Source organism: Betta splendens, chromosome 8 (assembly GCF_900634795.4).
Source record: "Betta splendens chromosome 8, fBetSpl5.4, whole genome shotgun sequence".
Lineage (NCBI taxonomy): Eukaryota > Metazoa > Chordata > Actinopteri > Anabantiformes > Osphronemidae > Betta > Betta splendens.
Genome location: NC_040888.2, coordinates 12,769,972 through 12,797,301, shown reverse-complemented (window position 1 = coordinate 12,797,301; position 27,330 = coordinate 12,769,972). Strand labels below are relative to the sequence as shown.

The 27,330-nt window shown below is 42.3% G+C and overlaps 4 protein-coding genes across 9 annotated transcripts in view; 2 read left to right on the top strand and 2 right to left on the bottom strand.

Moving 5' to 3' along the window:
• The window catches only part of LOC114861132 (RNA binding protein fox-1 homolog 3-like), a 379,746-nt gene that overhangs the window by 19,345 nt on the left and 333,071 nt on the right, over positions 1–27,330 (top strand). The window lies entirely within an intron of this gene.
• On the top strand, positions 1,735–3,186 carry nog1 (noggin 1). Its single transcript, XM_029160164.3, has one exon. The coding sequence runs from the start codon at positions 2,143–2,145 to the stop codon at positions 2,803–2,805; it is 663 nt and encodes a 220-aa protein (XP_029015997.1). The 5' UTR covers positions 1,735–2,142; the 3' UTR covers positions 2,806–3,186.
• On the bottom strand, positions 15,127–21,499 carry cbx2 (chromobox homolog 2 (Drosophila Pc class)). The gene is made up of 5 exons (XM_029160156.3): positions 21,100–21,499; positions 20,961–21,004; positions 19,652–19,717; positions 19,160–19,229; positions 15,127–18,579 (listed from the first exon to the last, which is right to left on the bottom strand). Exons 1-5 carry the CDS (start codon positions 21,169–21,171, stop codon positions 17,266–17,268), a joined length of 1,566 nt encoding a protein of 521 aa, XP_029015989.1. The 5' UTR covers positions 21,172–21,499; the 3' UTR covers positions 15,127–17,265.
• On the bottom strand, positions 21,683–25,970 carry LOC114861131 (ectonucleotide pyrophosphatase/phosphodiesterase family member 7-like). Its single transcript, XM_029160158.3, has 6 exons — positions 25,666–25,970; positions 25,094–25,239; positions 24,123–24,752; positions 22,749–22,983; positions 22,222–22,350; positions 21,683–22,100 (listed from the first exon to the last, which is right to left on the bottom strand). The coding sequence occupies exons 1-5, from the start codon at positions 25,898–25,900 to the stop codon at positions 22,277–22,279; spliced, it is 1,320 nt and encodes a 439-aa protein (XP_029015991.1). The 5' UTR covers positions 25,901–25,970; the 3' UTR covers positions 21,683–22,100; positions 22,222–22,276.

The window sequence follows — 27,330 nt, the reverse complement described above, 5'->3', positions numbered from 1 at the left end:
TATTTAAAAATGAAAGCGTGCAATTAAGTACTGAAGGTTCAAGTTGAGGAAAAAGAACACGAGTGACTGGTTTCCAACTCGTGTTATTATTTCAGGCCTTATGTGTCTGTTTGTATGTGTTTTTTACTCTGCTTCACTGCTTGTGTAAATGCACTGGATTAAGCCCGTCGTTCACATTTTTTCACAGCAATATTTTATGATACGAACAGGTCAGATGAAAAATATAAAGGTGACATTTTCCAGACTTTTCACCATCATTTGACCATAAAGTAAATGGCTTGTGTGCTTGAGTGCTTGTGTGAATTAGCTCATTCAAATTGAAACAGAGATGCATTTATCTAAAGGGGATGGTTTATGGCTGATGTAGCAGCTGCCTAAGTTCTTCCATTAAATTATTATTTATTTTTTTCAAAGAATGATTCTCTGAGCTTGAGTTTAGACAGGTTAGCAAATTGTGATACTTTCCATGGCTGCTGCTTAGTGAGCCTTGTTTATTTGGGAGCTAATTTGGCCAGCTTTATTGAGAGGCTGATGTGGCACCATTACAGGCAGAAATATTGTCCCCCTTGAGCTGGACACAAGCAATAAATACACAGAAAAGTGTACTTAACACGCCATTTAATCTCTCATTCAGGCTGTTAGCAGTGCTTTTCTTCAAATGTAAACGAGTCCATGTTTCTGCACTAAGTGCAATATTTAAGACTTAGTGTCAGATCAGAGGAGAAGCATTTTAGACATTCTACAAACTTTAACCTGACATATTTGTTATTTTTGGACATTTTAAGGTTTATCTCATATGTAACAGGTTTAAATGTTTGCCATCAAATGTAGTATACTATCCAGAGGAATTCTATGTAAGCAAACGTCCGGTTTGCTTGCTCCACATCTCTATGTCTCTACTCATCTTCAAGAAATGCGTAATATATGCATAAAACATTATGTCCATATTATGCAACTGATGCTAAACCTAAAGATTAATAATGCATTTGACACAATCGTCTGTGCTACATCGATTAAACACCAATTTCAATAGATGCCCTGCAGAACAATAAAACCTTAACAATGAAACATCTGTAATCTCCTGGATTACAGATGTTTCATTGAGTGTAGTCATGGTTGGAAGTCAGGAGGCAGTACCTTTTTTTTTTTTTTTTTTTTTTTTTAAAGGGAGAGAGACTGTGTTGCCTAATTTAGTCTGAGATTTGTGTTGTCAAACCATGAAAAGAATTTATAGAGCTGAATGTACATTGTCTACAACTGGTGTTCAAACAGATTGTTACCCTCACTATAACTAGCCAAGACCACAGAAGGGAGGGGAAGCTCTCTTTGAAGAGTAACAGGAAAAGATGACGCTCTGTCTCACATTTTAATAATTTCTTTAGCAAATTTTTATGTTGTGTAACCAGAGCACACAAAGAATGACTTAACAAAACATGGTGGCTGCAGCATCTGTTTTGCAGCCTTTGGACAAGGTCAGTGAAGCCTGTTGTGAGACTGAATTCAGATTTTTACTGGTGTTTATAAAACACTTGAAATCACTCACATTCGCTTTAATGCTGCATGCTGTTGGAGCCTACTTGCCAGCTAAGATTCACCAGATGACCAGCAGTGGCGAAGGACGAAAGCCCCAGCCGTTCTCACTGTGAGACTCACTTAAGGAAGTTTTAAAAACCGACAGGGGGCGTCTCCTTTGCCTTCACCCCCCCCCCCCCCCCCCCCCATCCACCCCCTCCAGTGCGGTGGAAGAAGGAGGTATTGGGGATCTCCTCCTAGACAACAAGCCCACATTCAAAGAGGGGCACACAAATTACATCACGGTCGGTGCGGGGGATATAACAGAGGTCGCCGGTTACGCTCAGCGCTTTTTCTGCAGAGGAGACAACGGAAGCACCATGCCAAGCACGCGCTCACGGAACACGAGGCGAGATCTGAGCTTTGGCACGCAATCCGCTGTAAACCGTAGCCTCTACTGATGCGGCATCCCGTGCATTTTTTTGTTCACTACGTGTTTTATAATGGGAAACTGTGAATTCTAATAGACATTCGGTACGCTCCACCTGCGGCTCACGCGTAATTGCGCACAAGAAAGTGGCTTTGAAGCAACTCCGTGCGCGCACTCAACCCACCGCTGGATCGTCTGACATGGATCAGTACCATCAGTGTGTAACCATGTATCTTCTGGTCCTGTCTCTCGGACTTATCGTCAGGGGAAGTTGTCAGCACTACTACCTTCTCCGTCCCATCCCGAGTGACAGTTTGCCTCTTGTGGAGTTAAAAGAGGACCCGGACCCCATCTTCGACCCGAAGGAGCGGGACCTTAACGAGACGGAGCTGAAGAATCAACTGGGAGAGTTTGACGATGAACGTTTGTCAATTTTGCCGCCACCGGACTTTAAATACATCGGCAACGACGAGCTGGATCACCCGGAGACCAAGAAATCCGGCGGCGTGCTGCCGAAGGAAGTCGGAGCGGTGGATTTTGACGTGCAATTCGGCAAGAAGCACAAACCCAACAAAAAACTGAAGCGAAGGCTGCAGCAGTGGCTGTTGGCGTACTCTGCTTGTCCGGTCCTGCACACCTGGACCGACCTCGGGAGCAGGTTCTGGCCGCGGTTCGTGCGAGCAGGCGGCTGCCTGAGCAAAAGGTCGTGTTCGATTCCGGAGGGGATGGTGTGTAAACCTTCCAACTCGACCCACTTGACTATACTGAGATGGAGATGCATACAGAGGAAAGGACTGAAATGCTCGTGGATACCGGTGCAGTACCCGATCATCACAGAGTGCAAGTGTTCATGTTCCAGTTAAGACTCGGAAAGGAGGCAAAAATAAGTTATAAGCTTAATAATTTTGATCTTTCACGTGCACTACCAAGTGTAGGAATGTATTTTCTGTATATGCGGTGCCATACAATTTTATATAACTCCTTGTACAGTCAGTATTAGTTGTAACCAGAGTCTACTTTATTTGTGGAGAATATTGTTTTTTTATTTTGTATTTATGGAGTTATGGTTCAGAGAGCCATGCAAGGACTGTTTTTCATATTTGGATGAAACAGATTAACCTTAGAGTTCAAAATGGATAATTGATACAGTTGTGTATCTGTGATTGTTTTATCCTGTAAATTAAGGAAAGTTGCTATTTATTCTTTATATTCATACAATAAAACATCACTGAACTCATTTGAAATGCATTTCTTTTTTTGAGCACTTTGTTTTTTATGAGACTTAGTTGGAAAACAAGTCATATGCCAAAGTGCTGTTCTTAATGGACTAATGCAATTAGGTGAAAAACAAGAGAACTGGGGATGAATTTGCTTTTGACCTGCAAGTGTCCTACAGGCGTTGGTTTTACTTAACAAACAGCTGAATATCCATTTTGTAAAGTTACCTCAACAATAGGATCAGTTAGCCAACATGTAAAGCCGTCAGTCACATCAGACACATTACATGCTGATAAAGGAAGCAGCAGAGATTCAGCGATTGAAGGAACCAGCAGCTGCCAACGGTTCGCACCCTTTTATCTACACCAGCCCTCCTCCCCATTTGCAGCCCAGCAGGAGCTGAGCAGGAGAGAGGAGCAGAACGACTTCTCCGCTGAGAGGCCCACACTCCATGTCTCATTCCCAAAGACACTAAGACTGTGACACGGTTAAACTGTATTTAAAGGCATGTTCTTTTGTCATTGTTGGATGCACAGGTACACACTCACAGACAGGACGTCTCAGATAAAATGTGCTAGTAATTAGTTTGAAGCTTGATTGATTGAAGTAGTGACATGTTATTCCTTGAAGCGCCATTCCTTGACATTGTGAAAAAACCCTTTGAGATAGAGGTTGTATAATAAAGTATGTACAGTAAAAAATACACTTTACAATATACATGTAATGAAATGCAGATATGCATATTTGACAAATTCCCTTAGCTAGAAATGGCTGTTTGAATTAATAACCTATTTACAGAACATGGTCGAACAGCAGACACCCAGTAAAACCTTGTGTTCTCAATGCCACTGTTTCAACTTAAATGGCTGATTGATCTTTTGCATTTACTTTAGCAGAATGGAAATTGTAGATGCTTCCATGGGAAACCAGGGTAGAGTCGCTAACAAGCAGAATAGCTAGTTTGTGTAGCAGTAATACTGGGTTATTTTAGTTCAGTTAGTTTAACACAGCAGTGTAACTGGTGGAGCTGAAGACTTATGAACCAGTCATATATTCCTGTGCTGTCTGTTCTGTGTATGACATTTGATCCTATAAGTAACTTTAGCTAATAACACAACTTTGTCATCACATCTTGGCTCTTCATCGTAACACTCGTTTGACTCTTAGTGTGATGATGCTTAATAACCCCTGGGGCTCTGGAACCTCCACCTCAAGTGCCTGCACTGACACATTAAAATGAAATGCTGTGGGTACCAAATTTAAACTTACACATTTGTTCAGTATTTCTGGAATCTTGATGATCATCTCCAGAAGACACTTGTATGTGCATGTTTGTGTGTGTGTGAGTGTTGACAGCTATAAATTAGAATAAATTATATTTTCTGATAGTAAAACTTTCACATAGCTACTTCTCTCTCACACTGACTAAGACAACTCCCCCCCTCCCTTTGTTTTTCCAGCGCCTGGGTAGACTGTGGGGCACCAGAAAGCCTGTGTTTTGTTTTAGTTGTGTTTAGTCCGTAATGATGCTCCTTAGCCTCAGAGCCGGCTCTGCACGTACACACACAGCAAACAAATCCCTCTACTTGTCACCGGATCGCAGCGTAAGGGCACAGATCTGCGCAACGCAGCTTAAACACTCATAATAAATAGCTGTGATGTACGTGCGCGTTGGATCATCCGTGTCTGATGTTGATCCTTTTGTCTTTTGCATGACATCGTTCGCCCAGTTGCGTAAAGCTGACGCTGGCCAGGCTTCGGAGCTGACGAGCTCTGCGGACATCCACCTATTTTGAGTTGTGTGTCGAAGTCGGGCATTAAAGCTCCCAGAAGGATTAGAGGCGAGACGGTTAACAGCTGTGCTGCCAATATATCAAACGGAACATGTAAATGATATACATTGATATTTTTGTGTGATTCCCTGTAACCCTGTCCCTGTGTGCTTATTGTTCTAACCCTAATTCTAACTTCCTAATGTTACTGATCGCAACTTATTCCTCCTCCTGTCTTGCCGTTCCCACAGGTCTTCCTGCTCTGCGGAGGCACAATGCTGTGCCACTCAGATGATTTGTGTGGGGAGTAATACGGGTTGACAAAGCGCTCAGTGCCTGCTAATACCAGCTGCAGACTGGAGGATGCAGGGCTGCTAATAGCCGTCGTCACTTCTGCGTTGCCTCTCGGCATCGCTGCGCCTCAGTCTGGCCTGTCCACAGATCTTTGCAGTTTGATATACCCAACGCTGTAATGCTTTTAGCCACCAGCAATCCATTAACTTAATGATCTCTTTGGGTACGGGCTCACTTTATGGCTGTTTCAACTCGCTCCCTCTTAACCTAATCAACCTCTTTTTTTCGATGCAGATATACTGAAGCCAAAACCTTGTTGCTGATTAAATTCTCCTACAGGGTTCAGATATTTTCTTGATCAAAGCAAAGTTCTCCTTGTTAGTTTGGCCAACAATATCAAACACAAGTCATTCATTTTTCATTGCAGATGATAAAATTAGTTTTAATAACTCACTGGCTCACTAATAGGCCAAAGGTAACCTCTGTGGCACCTTCATTAGGAGCACAACACAAAGCCGAGCCTGGCAGCTCTGTTTGTAAAAGACGGCAACATGTTTATTCAGTGAAAATGACAAATTTCACATATTGCAGTTAAACGGTTGAGCACATGAAAAGATGTGCCGTAATGATCAGGTCTGAAAGTGCTGAGCGCACATTTACTCCTGTGCTTGGACCACTATGCTATAATCAAGTCTGGTGATGAAAGCTTAAGAATATCTTTTGATCTCTATAGTAGCAGGTATCTCAAAAAAACTTTTTGACTGGCAAGCGACTTGGTTTCCTTAGCCATTTAATGTGAAGTCTATCATTCAATCTTTAAAAAGTCAGCCACAGTTGGAATTAAACTAATAACTCTTATTTTCAGAAGTTTAGTGTTACTTTAAAATGTAGTTTGAATTAACTAGCTGTGGAGTGGATCCCTTTTGTTTTTACTAGGAAAGTTAGTTATCATTCCACTGACACTGACTTCTGTGTAGTGTCTACTCCTGGTTAAGCGTAAAAGCTTTGTTCAAACCAGGATTGGAAACACGTCAATGACACAATGAACAAATATCAGGCCGAGTTACAGCCTCACAGTTCTTCTATAGTTCTATGAATGCACATCTTATTGTGACCAGTGGAACAATACCCATTACTAAAATTGCACTTTTAATTTAACTGGCAACAACATAAGACAACATTACTTAATTCCGCACCATTCTGGCTGTAGTTTTATGCATATTTCTACTGTATGTATTTTCTTTAATGTGAATTAAAGTACATAAATGTGTATCTGTGGGCAGACGTTGACCCAAGCTGCAAAACCAACGCAACATGTTGGTAACTGGTTCAGGTTCAAGGTCTGACTGTGACACTTAGTGTTCATCCACCTCTGTAGAAGTTTCTCAGACACGTCTCTATGGGCACTTTAATAAAACTTGGGTTTAAGCGGACTTGGTGAATCCCACTGCTACCGAGTTTATACTTTGTGGGATGGAATTGTTGGGAAAGGTCAGTATCGCTCAGGTAAAACGTATTCTTGTTTCCCGTCTCTTCATCCTCAAGGTGCTTTTTAATGAGCGCGTGAATACATGCTGCTGAATGAGGCTGTGAATTCTTCCCTGGTGTGGAGTCCCCTGCGAGGCAGACATGTCCTGTGGGTTTCACCTGTGCAGTAAATGATGCCGTTTGGTAAAGGATGCTGTTTGGCACGCGGCCCGGCTCATCTTCTTCGCTCTCCCACATATCAGATAATTGGAGGCTTTTGAACTATCCTCTCTGTTGTGTCTCCCCGTCCTGATCACGATGTTCAAACTGAGATGTGGGGCAAGGTTGATGTTGATTTACTTCCAGCATTTTTGTCCGCTGTAAATTTCGCCGAGCTGGGTTTGATGACTCGTAGGGGGCGATCCTGCTGTTTGATGTCCAGAACTCGTTAATCCAAACCTCAACTGGTATGCAAGGTCAGACCCTTCTTTGATGTACACGGGCCTGCTCTGCCAAGTCGAGAGAGTCGAGAGGGCACCATTCGTTTACGAAAGATCAGGAACCGTAGCAACCCTGACACATTTTGGCTGTTGTCCATCCACTACTGTGAGGATGAGTCTGGTCTGTTAAAGGAGCCTCTGAGTTCTCCCGCTTCCGAAAGCACACGCATGAACATTTTCCGAGAAGCAAAACCAAATACAAATAATTTCCCGAACACGCGGGGTAATTGGAGGAATGTGCGGAACTTTCATGTTTTCCTTGGGGAGCCACCAGCACAGTTTACAAGATAAAATCTCTGTGATAACACAGAATATATAAACAGTACAGCGCTGCTCCATTTGTATTTTTTAGAAACCACAATACGACTGTAGACAATGATTAATTATTTGTTTGTTTTCGTTGAAGGGTTCTGTCTGTTAAACACTGTTGGTTTGCAGGAGCCCAGAACCTTTTTTTCATCTTTGGTTCAATATCCTTGAAAACAGCCACGAATGAGTGGAAACACTTTGTTTGTTATGTAAAATAAAGCAACAGCAGCCCCCACTTTGCACCCAGCGCAGGAATTCACTGCAATTAACTCTTGAACGTCGCATGTAAATATGAAGGTTCGGGGCTCCGCAGGCACACCGACACTCACCCGCTCAGGGATCCTAGGTCTTTGTTCTCCCGGGGCATTGGCCGGCTGCCACACTGCTTCACTTGGCGGCACCTAACTATAATTTTCTCACAATGGCTGGCATGTGAGCCGTCCATCATTTGGCTCCCGTGTCTCCCCGCTCCCCTCGAAGCAGCCTCGCATCCCCCCTCCTCCTCCACGCTGGCACCTCTCGAGCCTTAAGCATATTCAGCTTTACCTGTTCCGTGCGTGCCAAGTCTTTCCTGTCATCCCGTCTTGTTGCACAACCAAATTTGCCGCCTAAGGATATTTATTCATCGACTGTCTTCACACTTAGCTGTGCTTTAATCATATTTAAGAGATTATTTGTTGACTTTGTCAGATTCGCAGGACTTTTTTTCCAGTTCTGCACCTCTGACATTTGTGGTCACAGATTAATATTCCCTTCGCACTGACGGAGACGTAGTGCGGGCACAGCACGCCAAGGTGGGGCCCTGGGACGGCTGCAGTGCAAATAAATACAGGGCCCATGTAGCCGTCCGATGACATCTAGATTCATGACTTTGGTTTGATTGTGGTCACGTTGCTCAACGCATATCTGTTCAGACCGCAGACATTTATTCCTTGATTTGCAAACACAAGTTGTTGGACTGTTAATGGTTGCAGTAATTCACTATTAAATGACACTGTAATGTTATAAACTATGTACATTTCATCATGTAACCCCAACTTGTGTTTTAATCTGTTCACTGGTGCTTATCGATAATGATATACATTGTACGGCACTTTGAACTCTTGGCATCTTCCAACTCTGAGACAGGAGTAGCAGCTGTTTGTCTTGGCAGTGGGGTCCTGTCGCTACCCCGCGCGGCTTCCTTGACATAATTATGATTTTGTTTTTATTAAGATGTACAGCGTGCAGAAAGAATCAAACATAGCGTGCATCATATTGTTTGAAGTTTGTTGAGCAGATGACTGATTTGCTTTATCTCTGCGCTGTTGCGTTGGGGGCACGAGGTGAGGTTTAAACTAGCTGAGCTGATGGTGAAGTGGACAGAGATGTGCATCACGTTGACTATGAACATCTCTGGTTCCTGGCTGCTTGCCTTAGTGAGATTACATAAGGAATATGGCAGAAAAGGTTATCGGAGACCGCAACCCTGCAGCACTGGAGGCTGAGACACAATCAACTTCATGGCTCCATCCTGATGACGGAGCGCATTATTAACACGCCTGTGGGTTGCTGGTTTAATTGCATTATGTCTAGGAGCTGCATAGACATGTTTCACAAAAAGTCAAAGGTACATATCGTGATCCTGTTTATTACAGCCAAAAATGCAGATTGTTATTTTTATATCTGTATAAAATAGATAGGATTGAAAATAAATTAAAATTATATAACATTTGTGTTTGAGTGGTGACACTTCCCACTGTGTAAAAGTAAAACAAAGCATCCATATATTCTATTTGTACAGTTTATTATACAGTACGTGTTATATATGTATATAAGTGTCATTGTTTGGATCCTCCTTAGAGACCAATACTCTCTCATGATCATTGTATTTATATTTTCTGTGTCCAGTGTCTCACAAAGTCTCTGATCCTGAATTTATTCTGCGAGTGAAGCCATTCACTGCCGCCTGAGCGAGAGAGAGAGGGAGAGGGAGCGAGAAAGTGGAGCTTATAAAACAGGAACAAGGAAAGCAGGCAGCAGACGATGGAGGACCAAGGATTTATCACCCAGCATTGGAGTGGAAAAAAGTGCTGCTGTCTGGAGAGCAGGTTTCCACTTCAGTTTAATTCAGTGTGAAGTGTTTAACACACTCTAGTGTGGTTAGGGGAGATAAACGGGGAGACCTGGGCTATTCTGTGAAGCCTGACACCTGTGTGTTTTCTGATCTATAATTAACTCCTAGTAGTAGCAGTTGCTATAGTTGGCTGTTGACAGGTTTCAGTGCTAATTTGCTGCATGTCGTTAGGTTGTATATAGCTTGATGTGAGTGTGAACTTCTCACATACTGTTATATGTATCTTACATTTAGTCGTTTAGAAGCGCACAAGCAACCTGGGCTTTAGCGTCTTGCAGCTTTAGCACGAGGACTGGAGGAGGCAGGGATCCACCTGCCCACTGGGCTATTAATGCGCAGAAAAGTATGAAGCTGCAAAAAGGTATATCAGGGAATATCTGCCCTCTAGTGGTACAGATGTGTGCAGATGTGTTCCACAGCTGTACTTGATTCATTCACATCCTCCTGTTCCAGTTCCAGTGATGGATCTTGAATGCAACACTGCCACATTGCTGCGGTCTTGTATCTTAACCAGCACTTCTATTACGCTGAGGAATCTGAACAATGTTCCATTTTAGAATTTAAAAAGTTCCATTATGTTGGCTGCACTTCTGAGGTCCCTGCTTTTATTATCTTAGCATGTTAACCTGAAGCACTGCTCGGTAAAATGAAGGAGCGACATGGAAATGATTGCATTGCAATTATATCAGCCACTTTGGCGCAACTCCTCACTGCCCAGCTGTCCGCTGCCTGCTGCCATGAAATGGATTAGTTTCACGGCTCCTTTAATAACTGCTGGACCAGCAGCATGGGCCCCAGTAAATGAATGAAAGCTGCAGATAGGGAAACAGAAATAGATGAATGTTGTCACACTGTGTCGTGTCTCTTCATCCCGCTGAAGCGCAGCATAGGGGGGTGGGTGGAGGGGAGCGAGCAGACAGCAGACGCTCACCATGATCACAACCTATCAAATGTTCTTGCACAGGACAGGCCGACGTCAAACTGAGTTTTGTGTTTCCCCAAAGGGAGAGGAGCAGCCCAGGCGGTAATAAAAGTCAGGCAGACGGTGTTGGTCCTGTAAACATAATCTGCAAAGTGTTAATTACAACCTGGCGCCTCTGTGAAGCTGTGTGCACTAAAAGTCAGCTGAGTTGTCAGTGGTGTCCTGATCTCCTTCCTAAACAACTGGCTCGAGCCATGGCGACAGCCTTGGAAACGAGATTTTCTCTCTGTTGGGGATCCTGTTTGAATGGGCTGCTTTAAACAAATTAAGAGCCAGTCAGATGCTGTGTTTGTGTGACCCCTTTCTCCTCAGGAGGGGTGGGGGGGGCAGTGAGAGATCCTGTGTTGTTTACTGTCATTCACATGGAGGGCTGAGTGTTTGTCTGTTTACCACACACAGCTTCTCACAGATGACACTCACTATAGATGTCCGTGGGCCTAGACAACAATGGGACGACGGAATGGTGGGGCCGCATTAATGAATAGTTTGTCAAGCAGCCAGGAAATAATCAGCAGCTAATATAGCAAACAATCAAAACACTTCTCTGTTAAATACTAAAAAACTCAAAACCTTTGTGTGTCTTTTGGGTTTTATGTTTCCAAACAGGTTGTTCATTAAACATTGTAACAGAATCTGTTAGTTATGAAATAATCCAGTTTCTCTTCTGTTGCATGAAAACCTGTTTTAACGTACTCACTTTGGCTTGGAAATGGTTCCCTCCTCCCTTAAGACTTAATTCTGAGCCTCTTTCTCTGTACACACGTCTGTTTGCAGCCCCAGAGGACATGGCTCAGTCAATGAGCCCCTCTCTCGGATTTTGTTATTTTGTTATTGTGTAATGCCCTCCAAAGGTTGATGGATGGCTCCTCCACAGGTCTCCCTGAGGACCAGACCCGCTATCTAGACATTAATCTACTGCTGTGAGACAGACACGCTTGTTTAGCTAGCACAAAGCCCAGTAAGCTGTTGTCTCTGAGAAAAAAGCTGGTCGTCTCCAGAGCCACTGGAGGCTGCGATGGCTGGAGCCAGAGTAATGACCTGTGAAATTTACCGATAGAGTTGTCCTGTTGCACACAGGTCTTCTGGCACCGGACCTTGTTCGCAGCCTGTTGCAAATTTATCAGCTTGCCTCTACTGGTGCCACTGGTTAAAGATGTGTCAGTAGATAAAGAAAAAAAGTGTAAAGAACATGTAATAACATTCTCAAACGTACCTCTATACATGTCTATACAGCTTTTGAAATTGAATGAACCTGTGAAGCTACATTTCATGTGTAACTGTCAATATTTGAGTCCCATTTTCACTGGTGTGTCACAGCAGTGGTTTCCAATATTTACAGTGCTTTGTCCTGTGAAACGGTCAATATTTCCTCTCCTCCTCAATCAGATTAGGATGTGATGGTAAAAGTGAAGGAGAGGAGCCTTTGATGGTGGTTGGGAGAGGAGCCGTGTCTTCCCCAGAGCAGATTATACAAAGATCACAAGGGCAAACTTCCCGCTGGCACCTTCTGTCTGGTAGATACAGTTTGACTTTGTTACTTCAGTTTCACAGCGGAGGGAGATTCCTCTTTATTCCTGCCCTGTGGGTGTTAAGAGAAGCTACTTGCTGGGAGAGAAACAGGGTCTCATGTCATAAGCTATTTGTACAATAATGTCTACTTATTATATCATACTGTGCTATGATTCAAACAGTGTTTTTTGACAACTGACAGTGAGCTCGGAGCCAAACTAGTGGCAACATTTTAAACGTTTATACCACGATCCGAACCCGTGGTATTATAAGAGCATATTCATGCAGTTGTCTGAGGCTCTTAGATATTTTGGGGTTTGTTTTTTGTGACTCCTGCCCAGGATAGTTTAGGATGGCAATTACTGGATTTAATCTAAATCACGTCGATGGTTCAGATAATTGATTCCCAGTTTTTGTAGCGCAGTATCGGCCTAATGAGCACACTCTATCATTTGCTGTGCCTTAAGGCTCGGGCCATATTCTTTTTTATCTTTAGCGCCTCCCTGCTGCGCTACGGTGCCCGTTTTAATCTAGCAGGCTGTAGGCTGTGCATCCAGTGTTGGCACACGTGCAGATCACAACCAGAACCTTTTGTTTTATCTCTAATATGCCGATACTATCCACTGGACTCTGAGCTAAATCTACATCCGCTTTTAAAGATTTTACCCATTTCAGGTATGCTGTATTGCACGATCGCTCTCCAGCCAATAATAAGTAAAGTTTATTTTGTGCATTAGTAGCAAGCTTTTCCCTTAACCATGCTTTAAGTATCCTGGGTGTGGTTGTATATTCTAATATTTACCAATGCTCCAATGGTCTAATTCGACACATTTCTTTTTTTCTATTACTTTTCATTAAAATGAAGCTTTTATTGAGCTCAGTAAGACAAACTTTAGGACACAGTTTTTTTCATTTTACCATATCCAGTACAAACAATTACAAACAAAATTACTGATTAGGGTACTTTTTATATATTAAAAGGTTAGTTCTGAATGATATGGCTGTGGCATTGCTTATATGAACCTGATTGAACAATGTGTATAGATCCAGGATGTTATCACATACTTTGGCTATTCAATAGGTTTTATCCCTCCTAGTTTGCCCTTCCTGTGTCCTTGGCATTTGTGGGAAGGAGGGGTGGGAGTTCATTTGGCATAATAAAAGTAAGCATGGAGGAAAACGTGACAGATGTGGAGGCCTGTGCCAGCGAGAAAAGCGAGAGTGGGACTGTCAGACATGTCGACTCCGGCGTTGTGATGGATGGAGAGTGAGGTAAGACAGATGACATCGTCTGTCTGAGGCCGTGTTGTCATAGTGGAGGATTGCCGCTTGTCTTAACCTCTCAATATCAGAGTGCAAACTGAAGTTTGTTTACATTGCTTCAGCGGAGTGATTTAGAATGAGGGGTGAGGGAGATGTGGGTGTAGAAGGTATGCTCGCTAGAGGGTCGGATCAGGTTTCTAAACATTCCCTTTGAAATCGAATAGCAAGCATCCCAGGCTCAAGTCAACTCAACTATCCCTGTTTGGTTACAATCCTCAAGGTAGAGAGAAATCCAAACACAAACAGTGAAAATACACACAAATACAGTCAGTACGACTTTTGTTTCATTCACTTATAAAGATCATCAATCCTTTCTTATTAGTTGCCTAATCACGTTTTTCAGTTGCATCATTTGTACCCGCTACTGACTTTCACTAGTGCATTGTAATAAAAGCTTATTTCTGTCTTTGACACAAAGGCCAGACGTGGGCAAGGAGCTGCCTGATTTATGACGTCTTGTGATGCTTAAACCATAATGCATCCTGGGGAAAAAATATTCCCGGAGATGAACTTGCTGATTGTGCTTCCAAACATATTTCGGGGGGTGAGCTTCTGCGGCAGAAGATGGATTCGAGCCCGGCGTATTTAGCCAGGAATCAAGTGTGGTGAGGGCTGGAGGGCGGGGACGGGAGGTGTCTGGGGTAGGTGCATCAGCGCTGGGGGTGAAGTAGGGGTTTTAGGCTCGGTTCCAACCTGAAGCTGAAGTCAGTCCTGTGCTGAGCTGTACGGTGTATATGGCGCGTGTGTGTGTTGGGGGCTGCGGGGTTGGGATTACACTGTCACACTGTTCATAATGTTTATGCATACCAGGCCACTGTGAGTGCCTCTTTGTCGCGTGAGTGTTTACTTGAATTTATTTTGGGAGAATTCCACACGACTGGGATGGGGACCTCTATAAATTATGGAATCGAGTGCTTTGTGTAATGATAACTTCTGTCAGTTTGTCAGGCTGTGTGACAGTGTTTTTAGGAGTGTAAATACAGGGGTTGGTGAAAGAGGGAGAGGGGGGTCCGTGTGTTGAAAGGTGCTGCAGACTGTTTGGTTCCTTAAGTCTCTTCTGCAGAACAAAAACAATGTATTTAAATGAGTCTCATACAACAGTTATCTCACTCTGCCATGGATATAATTAGCCTTCACTTCATTCTACACACTTCTCTTTCCAATAAAAAGTGTCTTGGCTGTAGGTACATACAGAGGTTGAATTTACTGTGTCACGACAAAACTGGATTGTGTTGAATAGTTCAAATGTGGGGCATCTCATTGGTTTCAGTCTATGAAATAGCTAGTAAATCCAACTTAAAATTACATTTAAAAAAGTATAGTAATATAAAGAGTCATAGTTTGTTTGCCACTTACAGAAGACTAATTACTAGCAGCCTATATAGTGATTAAGACAAGGGAGAAGTCCAGGGGGCATTTACCTTCAAATACAACAGCACCATCTAGTGGCAGCTGCTGTGCATGTTTTTCTTTTGACGTGGGGACGTGATGTTGAGGTTAGAACTGAGTTTTGGTTCAGATTAGAGCAAAGGATTGACGTCTGCCTTTACTCACGCGCTGTGTTGAAGATGAGTGAATCTAGGGGCAACTTCACATGGTATGCATGTTAAATGCATGACCTCACACATAGTTGCATAACTTAACATATTTTGAGTCAACGCAGCTCAAATACATGAACAAAGCTGGAGATGACATGTTTTCCATTGTACCATTTATTAGTCACTTTAAAGTGGTATAAAAGAAGGATCGATGACACTATCCTACTGGTAAATGTATTAACTTGAAATAAATAGTGTAACGAGAACATTCAATGTAAATGGTTAGTAGATCTAAAAAAAAAAATAAAAACAGAACATTATCAGTTAAGAAAAGTAGATACAGTAAAAAAAAAGGATCAAAAATATATTTTTATATAAACACCTTGCATTATGCCACGACCTAGCACATTGTGACCGATGACTGACTGAGCCTAAACTAGTCTTTACTTTCTGCCTAATGCATGTTTTCCTTAATTAATAAACACACCAAATGCTGCTGGGATGATGAAAATGTTTCTGACCAAGACCCTGGCCTCATTTTTCAATATTTGTCTTTTCTATAAATATTAGTCATAAATCTTTCAGCAGGGTTTCTAGCCTATTATAAAAGTATGCAGACAAGAAAATAGGAATAGTCTAGTTTCATGCTGTGCTCTAGGGGAGTTATTGACAGAACTACCTGAAATTCTAGCAATCTTTGGGGTAATGCCTTAATGTTGACGCTCAGAAATAAAGGCACAGTCTGCGGAGCAGGATTACACAGAAGAGTTGAGTTGAAGTGCTTTGTAGCCAAACTCCTCGAGGGAGCAGAAAGCAACTCACAATGTTGTGGTTTCTCTTCCTTTACATGAGATAAAGCTTATTTTTTACTCTGCGAGGCTGGGCCACCAGTTTCTACAGATATGCAGACCCATGCATTGATGTTATTATTAATAATAATAATAATAATAATATTTATAAACTGGAGTTTCAGCCTCTAACTCAGTATAGAACATCGAACAATGCTGAGCAGTTGAGACCAAACTTTCTCAGTGGTCTTGAAGTAGCAAATTCATTACAGTGATGTCCAAGGATCTTGGAAAGCTTTGACTTACGTCAGGTGTACAGTCCAGTCAACATCCTAATATGTCAATACATGGACTTTTTTGTTCACATTACAAGTCAGTCTGAAAAGATTACAGCTGAATACCTCGTTGAAGCACAGAAACGATGCGGAGGCTGAAGAGCAAACCTCAGCTACGGCACAGTCTTATCTGAGCGCTCTGTGGAACAGCGATACGGTATCTGCCCCACACATGCTTTAACTTGTTCGGAAACCTGCGTTGATAAAGTGGCTGCGCTGTGGAATGAAACTTCTTTTTTTGGGGGTGATAATGGTGCACACGGGTCAAGACAGTGTGGAACCCTGGACTCTTTATGGTGGAGTTTTTCATTACACAGAAGTGAACTGTTTTTTTGTTACTGCACATGGTAACCAGTGCTAATGCAAATTTATACAGCATCAGTGTCCAATACATTAGAGCTAGAGGGAAACGGTTACAAGGCCACAGTGATGCTTTACCCCAGAGGTAAAGGGTTTCTTATGTCAAGAGAAATGAATACAGCTATTCAATGCAATCACGGTTGCATATAGAAATAGAGGTAGCTAATTTATGAAACAAAGTAAACAGCTATACTAATAATTGATAACTGCTTTACATTAGCTAGTGACCGACATGGATTCACAACACTGAGACAATAACTAAATGTTGGCTACCCATAAAACACTAGCGCACCTGTAATAAGGGTTTTTCGGCTTTGCTGTATGATATAAAAAGATATACAACATAGAATATATAAAAGCCAAGTGAACATAAAGTGAATACATTTATAATTGCGCAGACTCGGTAATCTATATGGGGCGTTTAAGTATTGGTTTAATACTTATAAGGCAAATTTAATGAGTGAAATATTTCCCTCCAGTACCCTGTTAACATGTAACAATGTTATATGGTTTAATGCATGAAACCAGTTATTGCTTGTTTTGAGATGGACATGCTCCTGTCTGCCTTTCTGTCAATACTGACCTTCCTCCTCTTCCTTTTCTACAATATTGTGTAGAGACGAGCAAATAAATAATTAATGGCCAGTATTTGGTTGCATTAATATTTTTCCCTAAGAATTGGCCCTTGATTAAAATACGATGACATCCAAGTGAACCTCCATTCTCTGAAGCATTATCCAGGCGTTCAGTGGCTCCTTCAGAACACAAATCTTCCATTGGCTTCTATATCAGCTTGGTTGGAATGAATCCTGTCAGTAGTTGCGGATGCTGAAGAAGCCCACGCTGGTCGGTGACTCCTTGACTGTGACAGTAACAAGGTTAGCAGTGACGTCCGTTACAAACACATGTTCTATCAGACTGCGTGTGGGCTTCCAGTCCTGGTTCTGGATGGCTACCGAGCCGTCTTGTTCGGCACAGGAGGAATCCTGGTCTGAGTCAGAGCTGCTTTCGTCTTCGCCTGTGCTCATGTCGTTCATTTTAGATTTTTTGCCATCTTTTGGGGCCAGCCTCTCCTCCTGGCTCTGGACCTCTGTGTTGGATTTGTGCACAGTGTTCTTCTCTTGCCTCCCTTGAACTCTAGAGGTCTGGATTTCGGCTGCCTCCTTTATCGTTTCTGTTCCAGTCTGGTTCTTTTTGACCTGTGGTTTTCCGAGGACTGGGGGACTTTTAGGATTATACTCCTGATTTTGTGTGACTGGCGTTTTTTTGGCACCACTTGACAGTGGCGTAGTGCCATTTCCGGGAGTGTTGATGCTTTGCACTGATTTGTTCTGGAGGTTGAGTGGCTGAAGGCCTAAACCATGATTGGAGGAGGCGTTCTTAGGTGGTACGGATGCAGGTGCTTTAGTGCTGGCTAACCGCTGCAGTGTTGACACAGGGGCCTGAGGTTTCTTTTGTCCATTTGGGGGGCTTAGTGTATGCTGAGTTGCTCCTTGAATGGGGTTTTTGGATGTATTCATATTCAACGATGCTACCCCTTTTGATTTACTAGCAGCTGCTTTCAAATCCAGACTTGTCCCACTGCTCGTGTTGGAGATAGATAATTTGCCCTCGGTTGCGTTCCTGTTCTGACTGGATTTGTTCAGGGCCAAGGAGGCAGGCTGGACTGACCTACCAGATGCCACAGCCCCACCTTGGGACACAAGGCTCCTATTCTGGCTACCCGGCGCATCTTTGGCTGAATTCCGATGGAAACCCATGAAGGTGAAGCTCGCTGGGTGAACGGGTTTTTTGATAGCTCCTGGAAGATCCGTATCTTTGGATGTCTTCAGGATTTTGCGAGGACCCTTGTTCTGTAGAAATTCCTTCGTTTCTAGGGGTAGAGGTTTTCTGCTTCGTTTTTTTGGTGGCTCCTGTTTTGCCATGACTATCTGTGCCTTCTTTTGTGGAACGGGGTGAAGGTCCCTGTTTCTGACTCCTGGATTTGCCTGTTTTTCGTTGCTTTCTTCATCATCGTCGTCATCGTCATCTGAGGAGGAAGAGGAGGAGCATGACGATGAGGAATCTGAGGACGATGAGGAGCCAGATGAGGAGCTGCTTGACTTGGAAACTTCAGGCACATTTTCCTAAAGAAAGGAGAGACCAGGGCCCTTTAGAACAATACTTATAAATAAACAAATCTACTTTGAGTGTGAATTATAATCTGCAACAGACAATAGTATGTAAGCACTAAAAGGTTTGACCACAGACTCATCTGACTGGCTCCATTAATATGAATTCACACAACTGAACTTCTAAATATGGCACCTTCTACCCACGTCTTTGCTTAAGATGAACACTAAATATCACTATGTATTTAGATTAGATGTGTTAATAAAAGGCAAATGTTGCTGTTATAAAGGCAGTTTTGAAAAAGCGGCTGAGAGGAGCTGGTTCTGCTCTACTGAGCACGACACTAGCGCTTAGATCCCATTTGCATCTCGTCTGTCCGTCTGTATCGACCAACCACTCAAAATTCTGTGAGAGGGGCAATTTCACACCCTGGATGGCTGCTGTTTTGTTCTGTTACGCACCTCTACAGCAAGACGCCTTTCCCCTCAGCCAGAAACATTGTGACATATCTAGCATGAGATCTTGTCACAGTTTTACTGTGTACTATGAAAAGAACACATCACAGAATGATGTTCTGCTTCAAATGGTACTTACTAGAATTTTCCGTGGTCGTCCTCTTGGCCTTTTCCCTCTCTTACGCATCAGCAGCTCCTTTTCTTGCTCTCTGTAAAAATCAAATTAACCAAACATTTAGTACTCTACACATAGGATGCAAGGGCACCAGATATTTGTAACTTTTCTTCACACTTCTAGAACTGACATACATTCATTTCCTCCACCCAAGTTACGTGATGAAAGTGTTGTATGGATACCAGTATCTCTTTTCTTAGCATTTTGTAAGGGAAAGTACAACGCATCGGCTTTTTCTGAAAAGTATTTCCTTTTAGACTTCTGGTGTATGAGCTATATTTTTCACATGACCTGGTATCAGTAAATGTGCAGTAAACTGAATATCAACATAGCAAATATCGAAGTCTACAAAAAATAATTTGGTGATATTTTTGTAAACATTCTCTCTAAGTATGTGTGTTTATAAATAGTTAAAGATGGCGCCTCTGGGTGGTCTCTTAATGTCAGGCTACTCACTTTTTATTGTAAGCAGCCAGGAGTCTTGGGTCAAGAATGTTCTCCTGAGGCTCCCAGCTGTTGTGCCTAAATAAATAAATAACAGAAACAGTGTTACAGATCACACTTCGAGTTAAAACAAGTAGATAGAACAAGCATGAAAATCTGCCTCAGGAGTCACAACTTAAATTTTACAGCTAATATGTATATATATATAGACAACTAATACACACACACACACCTAGTATAAGTATAGTATACATATATTACATTAATTCAAATATGACTAGGACCATTTTGTGAAAGGATGTCTTTCTAATAACATGTCTGTTGTGCTCATTTTGGAACATGGGTTGTCATTTAAAATGAAAAAGTTACTTTGCACATCAGTGCAATCACTTCAAGTGCACAATTACATGTGTCTTATTCGCTGCAGATACACACAACAGAGTGAACACGGGCTGCTTTCCTGGGAGGGATCTGTACCACATGCACGGTATAACAACCTTTGTCCTCATCACTTTTGAATAGCCCCATTCTGATCAGCAGGCACCCTCACAATAATCAACCCCCACCCTTTCCCTACACACACACACACACACACACACACACACACACACACACACACACACACACACACACACACACACACACACACAAAAGATGTGGTTCCGTGGAGCTGGCAGGCAATAGTGTGCATTGATAGTGGATTACAGCAACAATGTGGAGTGACCAGAAAGGGCAAGTGACAAGAAATGAAGGCAGCCACATCAGTACTCTACAACTAGAGCGAAGTAACTGAGCCTTTGGTTATGTAGCGAATTACATCACCAGATAATAATGATAATAATAATATTATTATTATTAATATATTATTATATTATTATTAATATTATTATTATTATTATTAACAACAAGTTATTATTTAGTATTCCTAAAAGTGTAGATATTAGAGCGGTGTTTACTGCCTCAGATCTGTTCATAGAGAAACTTGTTTTGAGGCACCAATATTTTTATTTAAACACCAACACATTTGCTTTAAATAGCAGTTACAACAATCCCAGCAAGTAATAACAATGTAGCCAACAAAGTACGTTCTCCGCTTCCCTGCTAACTTCATATATTATAAGCATTATAAACAAAAGAAAGCAAACATAACAGGCACAAGTGCTGAGCTCCGTGTTTAAACAGCTACCCGCAAAAGAGAAGGGAAAGAATGTCCACTTTAGACGGAGAACTAACGGCGTGGCAGCAGTTTTACCAGGAGCAACAAGCGACACGCTGTTGTTGTTTTCATTGTTTCGAGCTGAGCAGCACCGATTGTACTTACTTGGATGACCATCCCCTCCACTTCACAAGAAACTCCAACTTTCCCTAAACCGGAAACGCCAACAGAAGAAAAAACATTAGTAATGAGCCACCTGAAGAAAAGCACACGTTTAAAAGTTTCAGCGTCTCGCAGCTCCGACCTTCCTCAGCCGTTTGTTTAAAATGCACTCCGCATCAAAGACCTGCTCTCCCACGGCGCTCAGCTCCTCCATGTCTGCCTTCGCCCCGAATAAGAGTCCTTTATCGAAAAGCTGCGTGAAGTTCCCTTCAGTTACGCCTCATCAATCGGATACCCACCGTGACGCCTTCAAAATAAAAGCCTGGGTCGACGACTCGAACTTTGGCGAAGCAACAAAGCCGCTGTTTTGGACGTCAGCTGAGAGAAGCGCACATACTACAGTAGCTTTAATTTCCCTACCTATAGTGTAATTGTAGTTAACGCTACATACACGTCTGTTACTAGAAACGTCCGGCAGGTCGGCGAGCTCAATGCGTTGTTGAAAGCGCTACCCGGAAACGCGGTGTTTTCATGTATAACTTGACAGTTGGAGTCGCAGAGAGGCGGGCAACTAACAACAGGGTTGCTGAAGTATGTCCCTTGGCGGACACCGTCTGCTGGTTGTAACACGCTCACTTATTGTGAGTGGAAGGGGAGGCATGGGCGTGAAATCACTTTCATTTTTACCTACATAAAGACCAAACCATGTAAACAAACGTTTTTACTACTATTTTATTTTGCATGCAATGGCCTATATATCATAGGTCATTGCATTTTTACAACTAATAAAATTCTCTTTCAACAATAAAACAACAAGCAAGTGGAACAGTTGTAGTGATCAAATATAGAGGCTACAATTTCGACACAAACATTTTGCCAGTAATGTTTTATATTATTCGTTTTTTTTACAATTTTGACAAACAACATTCTCCCTTTGCTAACAGATTTACACAAGGTGTGTGTTTGCTTATTTATTGTATTTTCTCAAGAAACAAGATTCAGTAAGAAAGGACAGTCCACAAGAAGGTGGTGTCTCAGTGTCACGCTGACATTAACATTTATAAATTAACATTTCTGTGTGATGATCAAAGTGGAGTTTGTTTTGTAATTTCTTTTTCTGGAAGATGTTCTGATGCTTGTGATCTAAAAGAAGATAAGTAAATATGTTAGATGTCACAGTAATCAATTATCAATTAGAAGACATTTAATATTGGTATTATCATAAACTATTTTACTGTTGTAGAAGTGTTAGACTGTACTTTACCCTTTTTTCTTGCGTTTGCTCTTGAGCACTTTGTGGGACATCATCACTAGGAATACTACTGTACCACTAGAAATCCTGCTATGGCAGCGATCCCAATGAAGGCATTCTCTGCCAAATTAATTTTTTTACCTGAGACAAAAAGCAGACACATTTTAAGCATTTGTTTTACACAGTGACCTATTAACTAAGTACAGAACTTTGTGGCCTGCAAGAGCTATAATACTTGCCACTGAGCTTTGGTAGCCAAAACACATTTTACTTCAAAGCATAGATAGGGTTAAAATATTATTAACAATTCTATGAGATTACTTTACAGGAAGGAAAGTACAGAATATTGCAGTCACAATAGTTTAAGTATTTAACACCAGATGCTTTCTGCTCTAAATCTACAATAGCTTTACATCTGAACTGTATATAATGTGAAGTCAGAAATGATGGATGAGCGGCCTAGTAACGAAGGAGCAGGTGTTAGAGTGACACACTTTCAGAGCCACAGGGAGATACTCATTAGTCTGATATAAGCTCACCCTGAGAAGCATTGCTGGTAATCAGCATGTGTTTGGTGGCATTCAGGTGGCCATCGTTGACCTCCGGCTGGATGCCCAGGATGTGACACATCAAGGGGTAGACGTTGACAGTCTCAAAAGGCCCAACCTCTAGGTTCTTGTGAAATGCTGGACCCACTGCCCTGAAGAAAGGCTTCATGTCCATGTCGTCGTTGTCATAGCCGTGCTCCCCCTTGTTGAATTGAACTGGAAAGTACTGCAAGCACAAGAGAGATGAAGCACACAGCCTGCATGATCCAGTTTGTTAGATTCCATTAGATTTTAACATCTTCACACCGCTTGGCCTGCTCTTACATATTGAGTCAGCAGAGGGTGGTATTGGCCAAGTGGAAGTGTTGCCTTCATACTCTAATCTAAGGCCAGGTTTCTCTTTGTTGTTGCTATCATTGAAAGAATGTATCTAAAGGAGACTAATCCAGGTCTGCAATTTCTGAAAGTCTTATTTTATTGCTACTTCTAAATATTTACATGAAAGTGTCACTATGTACTGTCCCTGCACTAGGTACCTTCATCTGCATGCAACAATGCCTGAATGTGTTATTAAAAAGAGGTGACTGACATACGGAGAGAGCTAAAAATAGAATAATAGTTATAGTTGGTTGCTAAGAGTTTAAATAAGACATTTCAAAAGACAGTTTACCACAAATCGTATGATAGTTTAACATTTACTGTTTATGTTAAGCTTTGACTCGATGGTTCTCGTAACTGGCTGATACACTGAGCTGCAGAGTAACCACACAGTGGAGTGACTGAGTGTAGGGCTAAATGAAAATGCTAATTTGGAGTTTTTTTGGCATGAATAGCTTCATGAAGCATTCGAGAGCACTGCATGTCATCAGCCAGGCCTGGATTATCCCAAGGACGTGCAAATGCACTTGATTAAAATTGTAATGTTCTAAGATTAGAATTTAACCCATTGTTTCTGGTTTAAACAGACTCTAGTTTCACTATTTCAAAATTACAAAAAGCTTTTTTTAAATTTTTTAATGACTTATCTATAACTAATTATCGGGGCTTGAGGACATTTCCAGTATAAAATGAGTGGAGTGGTAATTATTTATCTTACTGCTATATCTGCAGCATTATGTAAGCATGTTACCTTTTATATCTTTATGCCCATGATTACCATCAACTTTACTGTTGATTAAGCAGTCTAAGTACTAGCCTAATTTATACTGCTTTATTCTGCTGCTGTATTTTAATCCTCTTTAGCAACAATGACAAAGGTAACTAAAATCAAGCCCTTTAGTGGGCAGAGGTTTCTCCTCCATGGACTTTGTATGTTATACTTAATGAATAACACTGAACAGTTTGTTGCCTGCAGGGTCAACGCACCCCATTGATCACATATCCAGGGTCGGCCCATAAAACGATGGGCAGGATGCGATCATTTTTGGCGAAGCGGAGGCGCTCTGGCATGTCTTCCTTCTTGTACACATGGAGGTGTGGATGGGCACCTTTCAAGGCACTGTAAACCTTCTCAAGCCTGTCCGGTTTTGGCAACAGCATCCCAGAGGGTCCGTAATCCAGTAGATGAAACGCTACGTCCGAAAAGGAGAAGCCTGGGATCTTGTTCAGGGTGATCTCCTCCACCAGACCATTGCGGTACACTGTGGACATACCGTGGTCCGCCGTGATGATGATGTTCAGGTGGTCGGTCAGACTGTGTAGCTCAACTGACTCTCGAATGTAGCCCACTGCTCGGTCAACTTGCTCGACCATCTTCTTTCGCTCTGGGGAGTCTGGGCCATATTTGTGACCTGTGCCATCTGGTTCACCAAAGTACATTGACACAAAGTCCAGATCCTCGTGCTTAAACCATCCCATCACCTTGTCTGTGTTTTTTTTCCAAAGAGTCTCATTCTTATAGTTGTAGAGCGATGGCTCTACTTCCCGTACCATGGCAACCTGTCCCTGGTAACTGGAAGCGGTGCCAGGAAAGTGAAGAGAGCCAGCTTTCAGGCCCTGTGAGTGTAGGAATGAGAGCTTACATTAATATGACACGCGTCCTTGACTGCTTACGAGCACACAAAGAGCTCATCTTACGTGACAGGTCAACATACTGTACATGCAAATCAAATCAACAGTTTCTGAATGTTTATTAATTTTCCGAAAGCGACATCAGCTGTCATTTGCATGCAGTTACCATCTCTGCCTTCAAACTGATTTGCAGTACAACCGCAGTGATCTACCTGAAATCATTCAGCAGGCTTCCAGAGGTGTTTTGTCAAAAGAAATGGTTTCTAGTGCTGTAAACAGCAAAACAGTCTCTTACAGTGATAAGATGGAAATTGGGCCGCACAGACCTGTCTCTGCGCCGTGATCCAGATAGGCAGAGTGCCATTGTCCCACCACTCATTCACAAACTGAGTCTGATAGTACGGCTTCTTCGCTTTGGTGGTTGTGTTGAACCACATGTTGTGGATTACCCCGTGATTCTCGATGTAGCGGCCTACGGAAGAGAATCGCTGTCAGTCTGCTTGCACTCATTATTCATAGCTTGACACATTCACATTAAAAATTCTATCAACTTAACGGGCTGAGTGGCATGACGCTTATGGACAAGGTCTTACGACCAACTTCGGAGATTAGAGGAATTTAATTTCAAGGAAGTTAAATTTCTTTTAGCTGGCACTGATGGTTTGAGAGTCAAAATAAGAAAGGGAGCAGAGAATTCTTTCCTCAGTCATCCAAGCATAATCATCTTACTCAGCTATAAAAGCTGTTGGACCCTGGGACATTCAATTAAAACTAATTCCCTTTTCCCTTGGCTTTTTTCAATCCTTGCAAAGTAAATTCAGCGCCGTTTCCCTTTCTGTCATGATATGCAGATCCCCTGTCAACTGGAAACAGTGGTGTAGAAAGTGAGGCGCTTTACCTGTCAAGAGGGTGAAGTGTGTGGGGCTGGTGATGGTGAGGTAAGGAGGTGTGACATACAGGGCTTTGACTCCATCCTTGGCCATTTTGTCAAGGTTTGGTGTGTCCACATCGCGGTCGTAATCCCAGCGGAACCCGTCGAAGGAGATGAGCAGCAGCTTCTGTCTTTGTTTATTAACTGGAGCACTGAGGATGGATGAGACCCCGAGGAGGCAGAGACTCGCCGTCCACATCATGGTGAACACAGCCACTTCACAGATCCTTACTGACTCTACCCTCCAACTGACGCTCACATTTACGAGCGGATCCACCTCCTGACGCCTCACCTCCCATGTCTAAAGGCAACAGCTTCTGAGCAAAGTTTCACCAACTTATCTTATCTCTTAGATTGGACAGACTTTATCTCAGCACTTTTCTGCGTGCTGCTTAATGATGTTTATGAGCTGATTTTACGGCTGGAACTGGCGTTCACGTTGAATTTTCCCCTCGTTTTGCTCCGGAACACTGGCAGTAAAGCTGATTAATCTCTCCGGGCATCGTGGCTGCTTGTTCCTCCCCTCACTTGCTTGTTGATGCTGTTCTTTGTTTGTCTGCCTGCTTGTCTGTGTGTCAGTTTTCCTGTGAATCACTGACAATGGGGGAAATGACATTTTGATGGCTTTCACCTTGAGTTGGGGTGCTTCATGATTGATCTGACACCAGGAAAATGAAGAGGAAAATTAGAGCATATATCTCTTTGCCACGTAGCAGTAGTCTCTCAGGAAGAAAGGATCCTAATAGACATATTCAGTTTAATAAATCTATGTGTGTATATAAGCCCCAGGCTATTGTTAAAAGATCTTTTACAATTTGCACTGATTTTTTTATTTTATTTTTGCTAGGGCCATGATGGCAGACAAACTATTAACAATCAGCTTTCTCATTCAGACATTTATGTATCCCTGTATCATTGTGATCAACGTCCATCAAGTCTCCAGACCAGCTAACGCTTCAATTTTGCTCTTTATTGTACTGTATATGTCCTTGGCAAAAGTTCAAGGGAATTGTCTAATCTTTATGGAGATAAGGGATAACATTCAACAGCTTTCATTTACCTCATTCATATTCATTAGCTTTCTCATATTAACTCCATATGTGCACCTCTTTCCCAGTCAGCAAGATTCTGAGTGTTTTGGACTGCTGAGACTGGTGTGAGTCTCAGATCTCCACTATAAGAACTCTATCAAACACGCTCACTCTGAACTTAAGGGGCAAGCAAACTTTATCTGACCCTCTCAATCCTGCGCAGGATTTCCACTGGGGTTCTGACATTTTCCTGAAGAAGAAAAGTAAAGTTTTTTTTTTGTCTTTAGCACTCCCTGCTGCCCACAGGAAAACACTACAGAACATCTTCACCAGGCTGAAACCTAAGAATACTATATTTATTGGAGTGGGAGCACGTACATGCACAAATAGAACATGGTATCACAGGCTACTATATGATTTAAACAGCAAAACATGTCAAAGATATTATAGGGCCTGTATATATGTAAACATAAATATGTAAACATCCCCTTTTGAGTGTTCCTACGTCAGTATTCTGTTTGAGCTGTCAGTTGTATGGCAAACTGCTCCTTTTCCTGCTGCGACTGAAAGCAGACCATCAAGTGCAAGCCAGTGAGGCGGG

Excerpts from the sequence above, each read along its gene's own strand:
- nog1 (XM_029160164.3), top strand. The coding sequence starts at position 2,143 with ATGGATCAGTACCATCAGTGTGTAACCATGTATCTTCTGGTCCTGTCT.
- cbx2 (XM_029160156.3), bottom strand. The coding sequence starts at position 21,171 with ATGGAGGAGCTGAGCGCCGTGGGAGAGCAGGTCTTTGATGCGGAGTGC. Across the intron at positions 21,005-21,099 it reads TAAACAAACGGCTGAGGAAG|GGAAAGTTGGAGTTTCTTGT; the intron begins GTCGGAGCTGCG and ends TTTCCGGTTTAG. Across the intron at positions 19,718-20,960 it reads TGGAGGGGATGGTCATCCAA|GCACAACAGCTGGGAGCCTC; the intron begins GTAAGTACAATC and ends TTATTTATTTAG.
- LOC114861131 (XM_029160158.3), bottom strand. The coding sequence starts at position 25,900 with ATGATGTGGACGGCGAGTCTCTGCCTCCTCGGGGTCTCATCCATCCTC. Across the intron at positions 24,753-25,093 it reads GGATCACGGCGCAGAGACAG|GGCCTGAAAGCTGGCTCTCT; the intron begins GTCTGTGCGGCC and ends CTACACTCACAG. Across the intron at positions 22,351-22,748 it reads TACCAGCAATGCTTCTCAGG|GTAAAAAAATTAATTTGGCA; the intron begins GTGAGCTTATAT and ends TTTTTGTCTCAG.